The sequence below is a fragment of the Micromys minutus genome (assembly GCF_963924665.1).
Source record: "Micromys minutus genome assembly, chromosome: 1".
Lineage (NCBI taxonomy): Eukaryota > Metazoa > Chordata > Mammalia > Rodentia > Muridae > Micromys > Micromys minutus.
This window is the reverse complement of record NC_137969.1, coordinates 80,362,950-80,382,557: the sequence shown is the minus strand read 5'-3', so window position 1 is coordinate 80,382,557 and position 19,608 is coordinate 80,362,950. Positions and strand designations below refer to the sequence as shown.

At 38.4% G+C, this 19,608-nt stretch overlaps 1 protein-coding gene across 2 annotated transcripts in view; it reads right to left on the bottom strand.

The window, feature by feature from the left end:
* RABGAP1L (RAB GTPase activating protein 1 like) overlaps positions 1-19,608 on the bottom strand; it is a gene marked incomplete at its 5' end in the record, with an annotated part of 560,236 nt that overhangs the window by 375,973 nt on the left and 164,655 nt on the right. For both annotated transcript variants that reach the window (XM_080920559.1, XM_080920560.1), the window contains 2 exons: positions 1,492-1,642; positions 12,869-12,962. In XM_080920559.1, coding sequence (XP_080776685.1) covers positions 1,492-1,642; positions 12,869-12,962 — 245 coding nt within the window. The remainder of the gene's footprint in view (positions 1-1,491; positions 1,643-12,868; positions 12,963-19,608) is intronic.

The following is a 19,608-nucleotide window of genomic DNA, read 5'->3' as shown; positions in this document are numbered from 1 at the left end:
GATCATCTTCTTGTGTGTCTTGTGTTTTCATTTTGTTTCTGTTTTCTCCACTAGCAGAAACAGTAGCTTCCTGGTCTCTGGACCAGCTGGTGGCAAGCTAAAAGCTTTATCACCACTTTGCTCTTTCAGTCCTCGAGAAGTTCAAGTAACTTCGATTCATCATTAAATAGACTTTGAAATGCCAATTTCCCTGACCACCACCTGCTTGATATATGTATCATTTGTCAGCTTGTCTCATGGTTTCTGTTCTATCTCTGATGTTGTATTTCCAAAGAGAGAAAGAGAAGCAGGGTGTGGTGGCAACTGCCTTTAAAACCAGCACTTGTGAGGCAGAGGCAGGTGAACCTTGTTTACGAGGTGAGTTCCAGGAGAGCCAAAGCTGTTACACAAACAAACCCTGTCTCCCCTCCCCCTTTCCCCCAAAAAACAACAGTGTGGAAAGGGGAAATATAAAGGGAAGGAGATACTGAGTGGGCCAAACTTGAGACAAAGGATACACCATTCCATTTTGCTAAGTTGTGTAAGATTTATGTTACCCACTACTAACTGAGGATGACTAAGGGTAGATCTTACTAACTTATATACACGTTAAATTTATGCATTCTACATAAGTCCATTGTCATCATGGCAGGAAACATGGCAGTATGCAGGCAGACACGGTGCTGGAAAAAAAGCTGAGTTCTACATCTTGATCTGCAAGCAGGAGACTGAAACACACTGGCTAGAATTGAGTTTATGAGAACTCAAAGCCCACTCCCAGTGACACACTTCCCCCAAGAAGCCACACCTACTCTAACAAGAACACACCTGCAAATAGTGCCAGTCCCTCTGGGCCAAGCATTCACTCACATGAGTCGCTGAGGGCCATTCCTATTCAAACCACCACAGACTTAATGGTAGTCAAGGACTTAGTGATGTATGTGATCCTGCACTATTCGAATGAGCTGCACAATAGAGACTTGTAGTTTGATATGGGGATGGGCTAGTTGTATGTCAGGGCTGTCTCTTTTGTTAACTGTCCAAAGAATGGAGACTAACTAGAGGTCACTCTTGGTGAACAAATGTCAGCAGGAACTTTCTCGACAAGCCTAAACTTCAATTATGATACAAAATTTTCACTCTTTCAGCTTCTACAAGCTCAGTTAGTAAACTATCTTATAAGCACACTGGAGGCAATGCTCCTTTAGCTAACTTCAACTTTGTGTAACTTAATGTTTCCTAAGCAAGTTTATTAGCAAATCCTTTATAGCATCAATTTTATTACTTTGGGTTTTTTCTACATCAGAATTTTACAATGAAACCAGGAATGAAGTACTCAAAATTACTATAGGCACTAATCACCACAATTGAGCGAGTGTATAAAATAGAATAAAATACTGTCAGTATACCACTGATAAAGTTTTAAACAAGTTCAAGGCACTAACAGGTTAGTAGACCTTTGAAAAACAGAATTTGATGTTTCTTCATGAAAATGGTACTAGAATTTCCTACCTTTGTGATAAGGATTCGGTATTTATCCAGCATTGCCTGGTTGTCATGACATCCTGCTAATAGCTGCCATACTTCTGCCCTTAAGGCCTCCGGAACACCACTCTTTACCAAGGTGAGTAACCCTTTTGGTCGACTGCTAAGGTTATTATGCCTGAGAAAAGAAGAAAATAAACCATTCACAATCCATGTCCTGAACTGCAGTTGCTATGAAAATAATATTTATTTGTTTATTTGTAAAAGTATAAGCCTGGATGAAAAGAAAATTGACTTGGAGCACTAAACAAAAGTAGGGCTTAAGCCACAGTGACATGTTTAACTATTTTTTTCTATTTCATCTTTTTTTTTTTTTTTTTGAGCCACATTATTCCATCTTTAGGGAAAGTTTTTTCACCATATTATTTATATTTTTCAATTTCCACATGATGATTATGTATTAACATAGGTATTTTGCTTTTGTTTATATCCAACATAAAAAAAAAAAGAACCATTTAAGTTCCTCCAGATGCTTGTACAGCAACTTAAGTGTATTGCTAGAGAATGACTTGAGATGCTGAAAGTGAATCATAAGCCTTTCACCTTGGCAGTGCCCATCTCTTTATGCTCAGACTGAACTGGGAAAATGAAAATGTAAGCCCTACATTATCAGAATGAAATGTGCAAACCTCAGTTTCTTACAGTCCCCACATCCTGACCCAAGTACAGTCTGGGAAACTACTTGTTTTGCTCACCTAATTTGGAACAATGTTTCCGTGGGAACTGGAGCACAAAGGACCATCTAGATTTAAAATGCCCAAAGTGAAGCTTACAGGAGGAGTTCCTCACTGCTGTCCATTTGTCTTGCTGACCTATCTCAACTACAAGTGCTCCCTAAAGTGATGTCCTACTCTTTCCTAAACCACCTGAACAACTACATCTCCCTAAAGTCACAGCAAATGCTCGTCAGTCTCATCATTTTGTCAAGGGCAAGCATCTGCTCTCCAATGGCTGCATGTAGCTGTGCTGTATATCAGCAGTCATCTGCTCAGCAAACTGAATTACAGCTCCAGCCTCATGAAGCAAGTCCACGCTTTGCCTCTTTCCTGACAGAGCTATGGTTAAGGCCTTTTTGATCAAACATTTCTCATTTCTGATTATAGAGCTGACCCTGATGTAATCACCGAAATCCAAAGCCAGATAATGTATCCCAATTTGAACTAGCACACCAGGCTCTAATTTCAAGTTTTAAAACTGAAAAGTCATGGAATCCATATGTCTGGTTTACATAATTGGTATCCCACATACTTCTCCAAATTATGCACACCCTTCTATCTCCAGCCCAGACCAAAGTTTTGGCATCTTCCTCTGAGAGTATGTTCAAAGCCTTTTTGTTTCCAGCATATTGTAACAATCTAGATATCTCTGGAAAAATCATAATGTTCTGAACATATATACTAAAGGAAGCATATCAAATTAGGATTTTGTATAAATCATTAGACCAGAATCTGTATGATTTACTGAGGATTTTGAAAGTTGAAGTCATACATATAGTCATATATGCATATGGATATACATATCTATTGATATAGAAAATCATTCATTCTCTACTATTAAAAATCTAGGCATTATCTTACAGGCTAATATTTTTAGAAAACTGGGTAATTTAAAATATCATGGATTAACAGCTTTACTTTGCTGGTTTTCATACAATAAAACTGCAATTAAAACTATCTATATTACTTATTTATTTAATAGATAATAACTAATGAATATTAAACCAAATGGTAATAATACATATGAACAGGGAAAGTGTGAATAATTTTTAAATTTTTTATTATTGTTATGCAAGTGGAGTATGTTGACAAGTAAAAGTCAGAGAACCATTTTGTGGAGTGGGTTCTCTCCTTCTAAGGACCAAATTCAGGTCCTCAGGCTTGCATACCAAGAACCTTTACCTACTGAGCCGTCTCAACAATCCTAAAGTAATTTGTTAAACTAAACAATACTTTCAATATTTCAAGTAAACACATGACAACATATATTCATGGCTTAGTTGGACACTAAATACAGCTACCAGAACGAGACACCCAATCATAACATATGCCGAACCTTACCTAGAAACAAGACAGAGATCTAATGCAATTATTTTAAAATGTACATATAAACCAAAAGAATACTAGTTGTACAATAATCATTTTTAAATTTTGCTGTGTTTTGTTTTAGTGGTGCCAGGGATTAAACCCAGGACCTTACACATTAAATAAATACAACTAAGCCAAACTATAACTAACTCTTGGAATCAGTATTTAATATGCAAATATTTTCTTCATAAAGGACAATAATTTGTGTCTTCTTTACTCATAAGGTATAGCACCGAAACCACATGCCTGGTCATAAAATACACTTAATACTTTAATAAATAAATTAAGGTAAGATGAACTGAACATGTTAGACTACCAAGGATAAATAAATACTACTAGTTTAGAGTCAAATGTTCTTACTGACTCTAGTAGAATCAAATTTTACAATGTACCTCTTAGAAAATTTGTTTTCAAAAAGGGTTTTCTTGAAACTACTTAGCATATAAAGACTGTTTTCAAAGCTATCCAGTACGAAAAAGAATTTGAAGTAAAAGATATTTCAAGCAAAACCAGAGGTTTGAGAGAGAGAGATCAACATAAGTACCTAGAGTTTAGGAGGATGTAAAAGCAGCAGCTTGCTTGACACAGTTCGAAAATTCTCCTAAGTAAAGACTTAACACTGAAATTTCAAGACGGGATATCAGTAAGAAAAGTGTGAAATTTCTCCTTCCTCCACTAGCAAGTCCTAGATATGCAGAAGCTTTATACAAAAATAAGAAAGTTTGTTACAGTGATCGCCTGGCATGCATAAGCTTCAGTGTAGAACTACAAAGAGAAAGAGAAAAAACTATGAAGGGGGAGAGAGTAAGAAGAGGAGTAGGATATTGACAAATGGGACTTAATGAGACTGCAAAGTTTCTGTAAGGCTAAGGACACCATCAAGAAAACAAAACGGCAGCCAGCAGACTGGGAAAAGATCTTTACCAACCCCACATCAGATAGAGGCCTAATATCCAAGGTATACAAAGAACTCAAGAAGCTAGACACCAGAGAATCAAACAACCCTATTAAAAAATGGGGCACAGAGCTAAACAAAAAGTTCTCAATTGAAGAATATCGAATGGCTGAGAAGCATCTAAGTAAATGCTCAACATCATTAACCATCAGGGAAATGCAAATCAAAACAACCCTGAGATTCTACCTCACACCAGTCAAAATGGCTAAGATCAAAAACTAAGGTGACAGCAGATGCTGGCGAGGATGCGGAGAAAGAGGAACACTTCTCCACTGTTGGTGGGGTTGTAAACTAGTATAACCATTCTGGAAATCAGTCTGGTGATTCCTCAGAAAGTTGGACATAGTACTACCTGAAGGCCCAGTTATTCCACTTCTGGGCATATACCCCAGAGACACTCCTACATACAACAAAGACACATGCACCACAATGTTCATAGCAGCCCTCTTTATAATAGCCAGAAGCTGGAAAGAACCCAGATGTCCTTCAGTAGATGAATGGATACAAAAATTGTGGTATATTTGCAGCTATCAGAAACAATGACTTTATGAAATTCTTAAGAAAATGGATGCATCTAGAGAATATCATCCTGAGTGAGATAACCCAGTAACAGAAGAACAGACATAATATGCAGTCACTGATAATGGGAAAGTAACCCCAGAAAGCTCTGAATGCCCCCAGAAACAACTCACAGACTGTATGAAGTCCAAGAAAAACTTTCCTTAACTTTATTATCTATCTATCTATCTATCTATCTATCTATCTATCTATCTAGTTATAACTAAATGTGTGTTTGTGTGTGCGCACGCGCAAGCAGGCACATGTGTATGTGAGTACATGTAGAGGTGAGAAAAGATTGTAGAATCCTTGGACTAAAGTTACAGGCAATTGTGAGCTAAAAATTTTTAGAAAACGATATTATTTGATTGTGAAGGGAAAAACATAGCTTTTCAAAGGAAACTATTTGATATTATGTTGTACATTCACCTGCCCAAACATAAGATTATGTCGTGTTTTGTAGGTTGTCTGTCTACTGATAAATGTGTATAAAACCATTTTAATCACAAAAAAAAAAAAAAAAAAGAATTAGAAAAACACCAGGTAAGTGAGACTGCTGCTATGGCTTTAGAAAACAGCCAGTGAAGTCTGGGCAAGACAAACATGAAAATGACAGACATTTGTTCAGAGAGCTGAAGCAACAAGACTTCTAAGGGGAATATTTCATGCATGGATTCTTTTAATCAATATGTACTTTTTATTTTCACTTTTTTGATGGCTAGGCTGAATATCTTTAATGACTTGGCCACTTAGATGTCTTGCCAGGAAACTGATCAGAACCTCTGCCTTTGACTTTCTTCTTCCATCTTTGCAGGGTGCTATGTGTCCACTTTTACACTGGAAGTCTTCACAAGTAATGTAGCTAACCCTAACGTCAGGTACTGGGTCTTCTTACCTAATTCCTTGTTCTCAAAATTATTTTGGATGTTATAATCAATGCTTATTACATATGGGGGTTTTTTCTTTTTCAGTAGATACTCTGTATTTATATTTGAGATGTTATAGCTTTACCCCGTCCCGCTGTCATCCCCTCTACCCTTCCATTTGTATTCACAAAGGTGCACTTCATTCTGATCTTTGTCTCTGAGATAAGTTTCCTGTATGCAACAAATTCTGGATCCTGCTTACGTATCCACTCTGATAGTCTATGTCCTTTTATTCGGGAATTGAGTCCATTGATCTTAAGAGAAATTGTGAAATAGTGATTTTTGTTTCCTGTTATTTTTGTTGTTAGAGGAAGACTTATGTTTGTGTGCTTTTCTTCTTTTGGTTTCCTTGTGTGATTATTTTTTTGCTTTTCCTTGGGTGTAGTTTCCTTCCTCGTGTTGGACTTTTCTATTTATTATCCTTTGTAGGGCTGGATTTGTGGACAGATATTGTATAAATTTGGTTTTGTCCTGAAATATCTTAGTTTCTCCATCTATGGTGATTGAGGGTTTTGCTGGATATAGTAACCTGGGCTGACATTTGTGTTCTCTTAGAGTCTGTATGATGTCTGTCCAGGATCTTCTAGCTTTCATAGTCTCTGTTGAGAAGTCTTGTGTGATTCTGATTGTTCTGTCTTTATATGTTACTTGTCCCTTTTCCCTTACAGCTTTTAGGATTCTTTGTTTCAAATATTTGGTATTTTGACTATTATGTATTGGGAGGAGTTTCTTTTCTGGTTCATTTTATTTGGAGTTCTGTAGGCTTCCTGTATGTTCATGGTCATCTCATTCTTAAGGGCAGGGAAGTTTTCTTCTATGATTTTGGTGAAGACATTTATTGTGCCTTTTAGTTGATATTCTTCGTTCTCTTCTACATCTATTATCCTTAGGTTTGGTCTTCCCATTGTGTCCTGGATCTCCTGGACATTTTGGGTTAGGAGCTTTTCAGCTTTTGGATCTTCTCTGACTGTTTTGTCTGTTTTCAATGTTGTCTTCAGCCCCTGACATCATCTCGTCCATCTCTAGTAGTCCGCTGGTGATGCTTACATCTGTGACTCCTGATTTCTTTCTTTGGTTTTCCATCTCCAGGGTTGTCTCTTTTTCTGTTTTCTTTATTGTTTCTATTTCCATTTTAGATTCCTGTATCTATTTGATTGTTTTCCTGTAGTTCTTTGAGTGATTTCTTCTGGTTCTCCCATAATTGTTTAAGGAAGTTATTTAAGAGCGTCTTCAAGATCTTCATCATCATTATAAAGTATGATTTTAAGTCTAAGTCTTGCTTTTCTGGTGTGTTTGGCAATTCACTACTTGCTGTAGTAGGAGAGCTGGGTTCTGATGTTGCCAAGTTGTCTTGGTTTCCATTGCTTAGGTTCTTTCACTTTCCTCTTGCCATCTTGTTGTCTGCAATTATAGGTGCTCTTGTTGTCTCTGACTGGAGCCTGTTTCTCGTGTGAATCGGGTTAAGGAAGGAAATTGCTTCTGGATTTTTGTCTCTTTGCAGGCAGGTAGTGAGTTCTGATTGCAGTGGCTACGTTCTGTCTCCATGGGTTCAGGTGGGAGAGCTCTTGCAAAACTTCTCTGGGGGCTCAGGCATGTGCAGGCGGGTCCTGAGTGTTGATGGTGGTACCCCTGCCCTCTCACTGAACTGGAAAGGACCCGATCGCAGAGTGCACCACTCTACCTGTCCTCCAGGAGCTCCATGCTATCCCTCCTGGGACAGCCTGAAGGGTATGTGGTATGCTCCCGTTGGCTCAGGTGGGAGAGCACTTGCAAGGCTTCTCTGTGGGTCCTGAGTCTTGATGGCGGTCCCCATATGAGTTTTAATATGGGCTTTGTACCTACAGAATATTCTGCTGGGGATTTCTGAAGATTTCCTAAGAATATAAGTTACTTAGGATACAAATGAAAACTCAGTAATACTGACTCTTCAATCCCATGAAGATGACACATTTATACATATTATACAGGTATTTCAGTCTCCTTTGGGTTTTTTCATTGTTGTTTTCTCGTGTACCAGCAGAGACAGCAATCTGCTAAAATTCTACATAATTATTTCATGACACTTTTGCTCTTAATTTGTATTTTTTATATTTTCCACCTCTAGTTTTTACTGCTACTATATTTATGCAGAACTAATGCCTACATATTGACTTTGTATTCTGTAAGACTGTAAAATGATACCAGTAGTGGTGACACATAGCTTTAATGCCAGCACTCAGGAGGCAGAAACGAGCAGATCACTGTGATTTCTAGGCCAGCCTGATCTGTAGGGCAAGTTCCAGGCCAGCCAAAGTGTATAATGAGACTTGATGTCTAACAAAAATGAAAAAAAGTATATAAAACAAAAGCTAGGTTTCTCTGTCTATTTTATACAAAGCTTTTGATTTTTAAAAATAAAAGTCATGTCTTTGAAAATCAGATACCATTTTATAGCTTCCTTTCAAATCTAGTTTGCGTTTTCTTTTTCTTTCTTTTTTCTTTAACTAGATGAGATAAGATGGGAATAATCAACCAATAACCAGTTCAACTTACAGCTCACTCATGAAATGGAGCGCATACTTGACATGGCTTGGGTGACCAAAATCCTGAGACTAGATAGCTCAGGAATCTAGGGTAAAACCAAATAATACTGCTCTGAAAAATGCATAAATGGATGGATGGACGAATGGATGGATAGATGGACAGATGGATTCTAACATAAATCATTCATAGGTAGATAGATAGATAGATAGATAGATAGATAGATAGATAGATAGATAGATAGATAGATAGATAGAAACAATGTAGTGAAAAATGACTCCTGCTGATATTCTGCTATACTCATAGATTGGTACCCGACTCGGCCATCATCAGAGAAGCTTCCTCCTGCAGCAGGTGGGAACGAATACAAAGAGCCACAGCCAGAGAGAGAGAAAGGGGATGGGGGAAAACACCGACTGACCTTGGAAAACTCAGCTGTAAGTAAGATGTCTCCATCAACTACCTTCCACACACTCCCCATCCCACCCCCATCCCACTCCCATAGCTCAAGGAACCCTGCAGAAGAGAGGGCAGAAGAGTATAAGACAAGATGATAGATGACACCAAGAAAACAGCCTGAAGCAAATGCATAGGTCTACTTTATATTTACCGCTTACAGTTTAATGGTTTTTAAGAGATTCCTGAACATGAAAACCAGTGGGTCTCTGACTCTTGTGCCTTCTCTTGGGCTCTTTTCCTTTTATTAGTTTGTCTTGTCCAATTTGAATGTAATCGTTTTTGTTTTATTTTATTTTGTTATATTTTTAATTTATTTTTTTTAATTATTTAATCTTTTTATATAGTTCAAACTTTATTCCCCTCCTGGTCTACCCTCTGACTGTTCCACATCCCTTACCTCCTTCCCATTTCCACAAGGATGTCCCCACTCCCTATCCCCACCACATCAGACCTCCCACTCTCTGGAGTCTCCAGTCTCTTGAGAGTTAGGTGCATCTTCTCTGACTGAGTCCAGACCCAGCATCCCTCTGCTGTATGTGTATATATATCTAAATATCTATATCTCTCTCTATCTCTCTATCTCTCTCTCTCTCTCTCTCTCTCTCTCTCTCTCTCTCTCTCTCTGTGTGTGTGTGTGTGTGTGTGTGTGTGTGTGTGTATGTTGGTGGCCTCATATCAGCTGATGTATGCTGCCTGGTTGTTGGCTTAGTGTCTGAGAGATCTGTGGCGTGAGGGGAAACAGAGGTCCAGGTTAGTTGAGACTGCTGATCTTCCTATAGGGTTGCCCTCCTCCTCAGCTTCTTCCAGCTTTTCCCTAATTCAACCACAGAGGTCAGCAGCTTCTGTCCACTAGTTGGGTGTAAATACCTTCATCTGACTCTTTCAGCTACTTATTGGGTTTTTCAGGGGGCAGTTCCTTTTTGTGAGCACACCATAGCATCAGTAATAGTGTCAGAATTTTTTAAATGGATGAACAAAAGAAAACCTAGACATGAGAGTAAAGGTTAACAACTGAACTATCACTGATACCTGCAGGTTGAAGGAAAACCAATTTTCTCCAATGGAGTTACAGTGCACATCTCACACACTGCAGGACAGGCTTCACAGTCATGAGTAGGTGACCAACATATAAAGGACTCCACAGACTTTTGTCTTTGCTTTTGTGTGGCTGCAGCCCATGTTTTCTTTTTCCTTTTGGGAGGTCTTTTATTTTGATTTCTTAGTTTTTTGTTGTGTTAGGTTTTTGTTTTCTAACAAAGAACTCAAGGTTGGGTAGGCAGAGAAGGGTAGAGGATCTGGAAGGAGTTGGGGGAGGTAAAGACTATGATCAAAATATATTTAAAGTTAAAAATTGTTTCAAAAATATAATAATATTATTTAAAGATCCCCAATATTATATGAAGTGAATGAGAATGCTCAGGGTGAATATGCCTATGTTGTTCCAGTCCTAAGATTTTATTTTTAAAGAGAACAGTGCAGCTGCATAGCGGTAGCATGCTCTTTTAATCCCAGCATTCTTGAGACAGAGGCCGGTAGAGTTCTCAGTTTGAGGCTACCACCCTGATCTTCAGAGTGAGTTTCAGGACAGCCAGGACTACACAGAGAAACACTATCATGCAAAAACCAAAAACAAAAACAGCAAACAAACAAAAAGAACAAAAATCAAAAAAAAAATAGCTACAGACATTTTATAGATGCCTTTTACAAATCTGTGAAAGCTCCCTGGATTCCTAGTTTGCTGAGCCATATCATAGACAAGTAATAAAGATTTTTAAAAGCTTTTGTTTACTTTTTATATTTTCACCCTTTATTTGGAAAACAGGGCAATATAAGGTTTAGATTTTTAAATGAATTAACATGGTAATAAACGTAGAGCCTGAATTTGGAGAGTAAGTGGTTTTCTGGTTTGGGGGGTAGGAGGTGCAAAATCAATCCTAAATGAAGACTGTCCATCGCCACAAATGCAGCCCTGTCATGAAACATCCTCCAATAGTAAAGAAAGCTAGTTCAACTTAGCTCCAATTGGCAAATAAATTCATCCGTATCTGAACGAGATATTGTGGATCCACATTTAAATAAGGAGACAGGGGGTTCATACCAGCCAGCCGGACACTGGCCAAATCGGCTTCAGAGGAATCCACTCCGCTCCTCCTGTTCCAAAGAAGCCAGCTAACCCAGTGGATTTATTGCTACTTTCTTCACCACCCTCCATGAGGTTGCAGCAAACAGCGGTGGGCTTACCACCACCATCTCAGGCCGGGGATGTGTGCTTGGCTATGGCCCCCCACAGCAACAGCAGAAAGACCGGAATTGCTACTGCTACCTTTATACGGTGACCATCAGGCGCCACTTTTAAAAGCTTTCAACTGCATCTATTGAAGTAATTACATTATTTCTCTTCAAGTAATGATATGGTAACTTATTAATTCAAATGCTGATTTACTCTTGATTTCCCAGAATAAACCACATTTAGTTATTCTTTATTCCCCTTTTTCTTATAAATCACTGATTTTGATGCAGTCTTATTATTGTTGGGGACTTTTAAGCTTATGTTCAATGGCATATATGACAGTGGTTTGCCATAATATTTTAATATGGTTTTGTGATCAATGTATGCTAGTATCATAAAATTAATTCAAAATAATAACCTTTTGTATTCTGAGAAATATTGAGTACAACTTAACAGTTCACCTTTTATAACTATTTGGTAGAATTTTCTAATCAAGTTTCAAGATTTCTCTGTTAAGAAAAAATTTCTGAAGTAGGGTTGGGTTGGGTATTTAGCTCATTTGAGAGAATACCTGCCTAGAACACACAGGGCCCAACAATGTATAAACTCCTTATGCTGGCACATTCGTAATGTACCACTTGGGAGGCGAAGAAAGAAGAATCAGAAGTTCTTGTTATCCTGGGCTACATTCAAGGCCACTTTGGCCAAATGAAACTTTCTCAAAAAAGAAAGAAAAGCACTGCAATAAAGAAATGAATTCCAAGATACCAGACCATAATAAAGGTTACTGCATCTCAAGTAACTTTGACACTCCAGATCTCCCCAGGAATTTGTTCATTTCACCTGGTCTTCAAACTTGGGTTATGAAAAATAACTTCTGAAAGGAACTTATATAGAACCCATACAGGGGAAGATCTAGACATGAAGGGCATCTAGGAATCACACTTTCCATTTTAATTCTTTCAGTATATCCAGGGCCTGTGTATTTGGCTAGTAAAAGTCCTTTCTGTGTAAGCCTGGAGACCTGAGTCTGACACCTGAAGCATCCATGAAGGTAGAAGAAAAGGATAAGATGCACACAGTTGTCCTGTTGGCACCATACATGCACACTCTCACACACAGACATGTTGGTACCATACATGCACACTCTCACACACAGACATGTTGGCACCATACACACACACTCTCACACACAGACATGTTGGCACCATACACACACACTCTCACACACAGACATGTTGGTACCATACATGCACACTCTCACACACAGACATGTTGGCACCATACACACACACTCTCACACACAGAGACATGTTGACACCATACATGCACACTCTAACACACAGACATGTTGGTACCATACATGCACACTCTCACACAGAGACATGTTGGCACCATACATGCACACTCTCACACACAGACATGAATATAAGTAATAAGACAATTCATTTATAAATGTATTAAATAACTTAAAGAATATTAATTAATTTAAATGATATTATGATAGCTCCTAATATTAGTATTAATTTTTCTTTACAGACAGATTTTTAATTGGTATAAAAATCAACAGTAAGTATATACAATTAAGTATTTTAATAAAAAAAATTCTTACCATCTTCCTAACAATTCTCCCCAAGAATAGAGGATCTTCTCTGGACAGTCTTTTGACACATCACCTGTTCCACTTGAGAGTTCATTATCACTCTCTACAGAAAAAGAAAAATACATAGTATATAAGATATAAGTACTTTCGATTCATTTTTTAAAAAAAGGCATGGATGGCTATGTATCTACCAAAAGCATGCAACTAGTGCCCAGATAAAATTTTCAAATACTTTTATGAAAACTTTCACTGCTTCTTCTAGAGGCCTTGCAGGTGTGGCTGCTGTGTCACATTTGCATCAGCAGGTGGCAGAGAGGAGAGAGGCAACGCCTGCCCTCAGTGTTTTGATCAATGAACATCTGAATGATTAGTAGCCTAACTTTCCCTGAAAAAAAGTTGGTCTAAAATGACAACCCATTACCAGGGGGCCCAGACAAGGAGCTATTCTATATGACCACCAGTCCAACAGACCATGTCCCAGATGACCCCTGCCTGGTGCCATAATGCATGAGTGGGGCATAGCACTCTTGAGACCACTTCTGAGACCACTCCTGAGATGACCCCAGACACTCAGAGACCCTGGGTGCCTCTAAGAGGAGCAAGTAAGTGGTGGGGAAATGGGAGAGAAAGAGAAACAGAAGGACCTGGACATAATGAAGAGGTAGAACTGGAACTGGAAAGTTAAGGGTAGAAAGGAATAGCAGTGATTCCACTTGCAACCATGGACTAGATCCACAGCCCTGCAGCAGTTCTGTTACCATCAAAGGCCAGAAGGATGTCCTTGGTCTGGACTGCCACAGGCATCATATTAATGCCTGAGGGCTGTGTAGAACTGGCCTAACCTCTCACCAGGGCTGAGCTGGCCATGGGGACCTGAGGGCAGGCCCCAGATCCCAGATCTCCATAACAAAGGGCAATAACAGGATATCCAAGTCCAAGTGAGATTCTATTTTTGATAGTGTAGCAGAAGGTAGATGCCTAGTATTAGACTATTGATCCATTGTAATGAACATTTACAAATAAAGGATGTGATCAAAAAGGGTATACTGTGGGACACACTATGACATACTCTAACTTCCACAATGAGATTTTCTCTATTGTTGGGGAGGTTACATAGGTGGAGGACAGGTATGAGGGAAGGAAAGATGAGTGGGGTTTGGGTGCACGGTGTGAAATTCACAAAGAGCCAATATAAAGTTTTTTTTTTAATTACCTTCAGATAAGACTGTACAGACAGAGATTCAAAGTTTAAAGCTAGTTGTGATATCAGCAGATGGCAGAGTGAGAGGTCCTGGGTCCCATTCTTCCCTACAAAGAGTTCATCTACCATCTATCCACATTAAAACATCTGGGGAAAAACCCTTGGGATACCCACATAGCCAACAAACCTGAACAAAACCGAAATGACTGGTTATGAGTCTCACCCCAAAAGTACTATCCCTCTTCCTTCTCCTTTCTCCACATGGCACACAGGGCTGGCGAGGACTTTCCAGTGCCCACAATTTCTCCCCAGAAAAAGAAATTAGTCAGTCCTGGGTTTCCTGAGCATTACAAGATGCCCAGAGGCTCTCTGGGAAAAGTGGCATGGATTGATGACCTGAAGATTCATGGCTTGATGACCAATGAAATGAAGATGAACAGTGCACAGATCTTGATGTATCTTTTGTTTCTGCCATTTGTGACAATTTTATCAGAGACAACAACCAACACTGTGCCTCAGAAATATGTAACATATAAATTAAACACACACACATTTAAAGAAGCTAAAGATTTTGCACCAGGCAAACATTTACACTTGGTAAAAGTGCTGAGAATAAGTGACTGTTGAGTGCTCAGTCCTAATAAAAGATCTACAGCACACATACTTGAACCTTGCCAAAGGAAACAGGAGTGAAGAAGGGGGAGGAGAAGAAGAAAGAATGTAAGAGCTTCAAGAGGTGAAGGAATGATTAGAAAGCTGTTTTCTGGACATGGTGAGGCTGCTGTGCAAGTGAACATATGCAGCTACAGAAGACCTGCATAAAATGAACCCAGTAACATGTCATCATGGATGGGAAAGGGCACATAAGAGAGAAAGGAAATATAATAGACCCAAAAGATCTAAGTTATATAAAGGCATTTGTCATAGAGTTAAGTAAGAAAGGCTAATAAAGCACTGTCCAAATAATACAAGATAATTTAAAAAGTTGTCTATCAGAAAACAAAGTACCAAGGCTTATCAATCCTGTAGTAAGTTAGTAAGCAGTTCCCATAAGGATCTATGTGAAGAACAGAACTTAAGATATTACAAAAGGCAATAACCCAAATAAAATTTTTTAACATCTGGGATATACAAAACAAATATTCATTTAATTAATAAAAGTTTATTTTGGCAAGATAGAAGACTTGGTCATGGCCATTCACAAATTTAAAAAAATCAAAATTCATGTATACATTGAGAAAATGTGTAATTATTTTAGAGCAATCATATTTAAAGGACATAATATTGAAAACTTAAGCATCACTCTAGATAATAAAATGAAGATGAGAAGTTAGACCCATTCTGGAAATAGCTCACATAAGCAGCTCTGAAGTTAGTAACAAGCTCATCATGACAAATAGAAATAAGAGGCTTTGTTCTAAAGCTAAAGCAAATGAACGTTTTAGTATCAGAAAAGCAGTGACTACAAACACACACCATTGAAGATCCAGTACTACAGCATCCTAAAGAAGCAGCTCAGGAAACAACTACACCATATAATCCCGACCTTCTCACAGAAAATCGGTCACTCACTGCTGAGAACAGACACCATTAAAAGTTATTGTCTTCCCACACAGCAAGCACTAAGTAAATATTTGCAGAAAATAATTTTCACTTTTTAGTGATCTATTTCTGGCATATTCTAATACTTTAAATGTATGGATACACTGAGGTGATGTGGGCACCAAAGAGATTGTCCCCAATGCCCCCCATTTCCCTACACCTGCTTGTCCCTTGCCACCTTTGGTAGGTGGGAGAACTGGCTCTCCCTCTTACCAGTAACAGCGCTGAGTGAGATACATGCTGAGGAGCTCTCCCTGGGTGTACAGAAGCTGCCTGGCTGACAAACTCAGATATCACCCAGGTCCAGATCCAGGGATGTAAATAAGCCTACCCAACATCTACCCCACTTATGAACTGTTGGAGTGCCCAAGGGGCCAGGCTTGCAGATCCAAAGCTACAGAATCTCCATGACACAACAGGGTGTCTAAGAAGATTCTGAGTGAGGATCCTATATTGATGATGTAGCAGAAGTCTGAGGTCTCAAATCAGAACAATGACTTACTGTAATGAACATTTGCAAGTAAAGATGTGTGGACAAAACGGTATACTGTTGGCTGCACTGTGACACATGACAGCTTTCATGATGAAATTTTTCTTTTCATATTTCTAAATTTTATTATGGGGGAAAGGTTGCAAGGGTGGGGCAGATACAAAGGGATGTAGAGGTGAATAGGATTAGGGTGCATGATGTAAAACTCACAAAGAATCGATAAAAGTATGGATAGTGATATTATAGGGATTCTTAGATTTTAAAGTCTCTATTGCCACATATATTTTAATATATCATTATAAATTCTTACTAGTTAAGTCATAAAATTATCATAGATAATGTAGTTTCATTCTGGCAATCTCCAAATACTTTTTTTCATCACTGATTCCTGAGAAATAATTAATTACAGAACAAGTGGCAGTGAGTTAAAAGTTAAATATCTGAAAGAAAAAAAAAAGAATTTCAAAGATGGGTCCTAGTTTGCTTTTCTGTTGCAGTGATAAACTATGTGAAAATGCACCTTGGGAAGAAAAGGCTGTACTTCATCCTGTACTTCCAAAGCATAGCCTGGCAGGAAACAATGCAGAACGCAGTCTGAAGCAGAGAGCATGGTAAAACATGCTTGCAGGCTCACTCCCTGACCTCTCGTACACAAGCCAGGCCCACCTCTGACACCTCTCACACTGATCTTACTCCTCCAACATCCATTAACAATCTAAACCATTCCCTCTCACTCCAGAAATACCCACAGGCAAATACACAAATTCTTCAATTGAGTTGCTTTCATGCCAACTTTGTCAAGATGACAAGCAGGATTAACCATTACAACAGAAAACAGGTTTCTACTGAATATCTTCCTTTTTTTGTTTTTTTAATTTTTTTTTTTGTTTGTTTGTTTTGTTTCGTTCCAAGAGCTCACACTTTAATTACACAGTAGAGGCAGGACAGTACTCCTTAAGGCCATTATTCTTAAAATAAATAAAATCATGAATCACAAGGGTAGACGCACAAACTATGTTTTATGTTTTCTTCCATGAAACCAATGTAAGTCATTCTTCTGAAGATATGTATTTACTTTTAATTTTGTACTGTTTTTGGTTTCTTCATTTTTATTTTATTCTTTAATTACATTGCTTTTGGTTGAGAACAGGTATGGAAGATGAGGAACAACTTATGGGTGGTAGTGTTCTGCTACTGTGTAGGTCACAGGCATCAAACTCTAGCTATTAGGCTTGACAATACACATCTTTACCTGTTGAGACATCTTGTCTGCTCTTACTACTTTAATTCTTTTTAGTTACTAATTTGTTATGTTTATTTATTTTCTTTTTTGAGAAAGGGTTTTCCTATGAAGTCCTACTTGGCCTGTACCTTGTATCAATGAACTGCTTCTGTTTCTCGAGCGCTGGGATCACCACGTGAACCATCATGTCCAGTTTCTAATATGTCAAAGGAAAATCAGAACTAGATGACATAATTTTCTACAAGATGTAATTGTCAAAATACAGATATTTCCTGAATTTCCAATAAAAGATATCTTTTGCTGAAGGTGTATTTCTCTCTGCGAGGCAAGAGCTGTCCCATGAAAAAAGGTTCTTGCCTCTTAGCACTAAGAGCATCACTTGGGAACACAGGGCATTGGAACCTTCAGCATGCATTCTGGCTCCTCAGAGGCACTCTGCAGACAGAAGACTTGTTGGGGTCACTGCCTACTTTGCTCACTCAGCAGGAGCCAAATGTGCACTGAAACTAATTAACTTGCTCAATGTACGTTCCTCCAATTTACAGTCCCTTTAACAGCACCATTACTGGAAAGCTTTTGCCAGCATGGACAGTCCAAAAATTTGGGAAGAAGCATATCTCAAATGCCTAAATGTCCGTAAACTTAAAACTGTACAAAACTGGTTGCCTCACATGCTGACAAAAATTAATTTGGGTATGGCCCATTTTGGTAGAAGAGAGAAAAAGTAGTATTAGTTTAAAATGTGTGGTTATATAAGCTAAGAATACACAATAACCCATATGATTTTATTTAAAAACTGAATTGGTAAAGTATATCATATTTGAGTATTGGGCTTTAAACAGTAAATGGACAGTTACAAAAAAAAACAAAAAACAAAAAACAAAAAAACCTTACATGTTAATCTTATGGGCACAGAAAATTCTGTTTAAATAAAACAGTGTGAATCATATCAATTTAGAAATCTATTCTTCTTAATGTTTTCAAGTTTGGCGCAAATCAAATCTATCACCAAGAAATGCCAAGAAATAATAGCGGGATGCTGATCAGCACGAGGGAGCCCATCTGTTTTCTAAATGAACCATGTGCGTTTTATATTTCAAACGGAAAAACAGAAATTGATATCAATATGAAAAGTGCCTCTCAGAGCATCACGTGTGAGGACAACGTCCTAGAAGGAGCCTTCTTTCTCCGTGGGAGAAACAAGCAGCAGTGCTGGTGTCTGTGCCCCCTTCAGTCAGTCACAAAAATGAAGACAACGGTTTGTTCCATCTCTATGGACTCCTTCCAGTACTCAGATTTTCGGTTTTTCACTCCCTTTCACTCCTCCTTCTTCCTGTTTTCCTTCATTCCTTCCTTTAAAAATATTGTTTCTTCTTCTGGAAATCATTAAGAAGAAATATTACCATAGTGGAGATGATATGGGTGCTGTGACATTTAATTTATAACTTGCATTAATTATATAAAGGGTTTTATTGTGACATTCCCAATATACACGCCATATACTTTGAGTCTGTGTGTCTCACATTACTTTTATTTGTAAAAACATTTCACTTCACAGTTCCTCACACGTCTATGGTGTACATATGGAGGTCAGAGGGAGCTCTTGAGCGTCACTTCTCTTCCTTGACCACATCGATTAGAGGGGTTGAGACCATGTTGTCCGGTTTGGAGGCAAATGCCTTTACCAACCAAGCCACGTCTGTGGTCCTCAGCCCTCCACTACATGCCTAGAATCCCTGTACCTTTCCACTGCTTATTCTCTTACTTTAGAGCCCCACCCCCAGCGTGCACAAAGGCAATGTGTCCATGTCTTCAGGTGTTTGGATTTTTATCATCTAACATGATCTACAATCCCAATTTCCTGCAAATGCTTCATTCTCTGTGGCTGAGTAAATCCCTATTGTGTTCACACACCATGAATACTTTGGCATATTCCATAACCTGGCTATTATGAGTAGTATCATGAGAAAGATGTGCAAGGATCTCCACTGTCATCTGACATTTATATATTTATCTATATCATGTAAGTTGTATGGATAAGTCAAGTTTTAGCTTTTTTGAGGAACCTCCACACGGATTTCCATAGTACCTAGATGAATTTATATAGCCACTAATAATTTCTAAGCCCCCTGTCCTCACCAGTTCTGACTAGCATTGGTTTTCTCGATGGGCATTCTCCAGGGAGCTTCTCCTCATGCACTTGTTTTCCATGG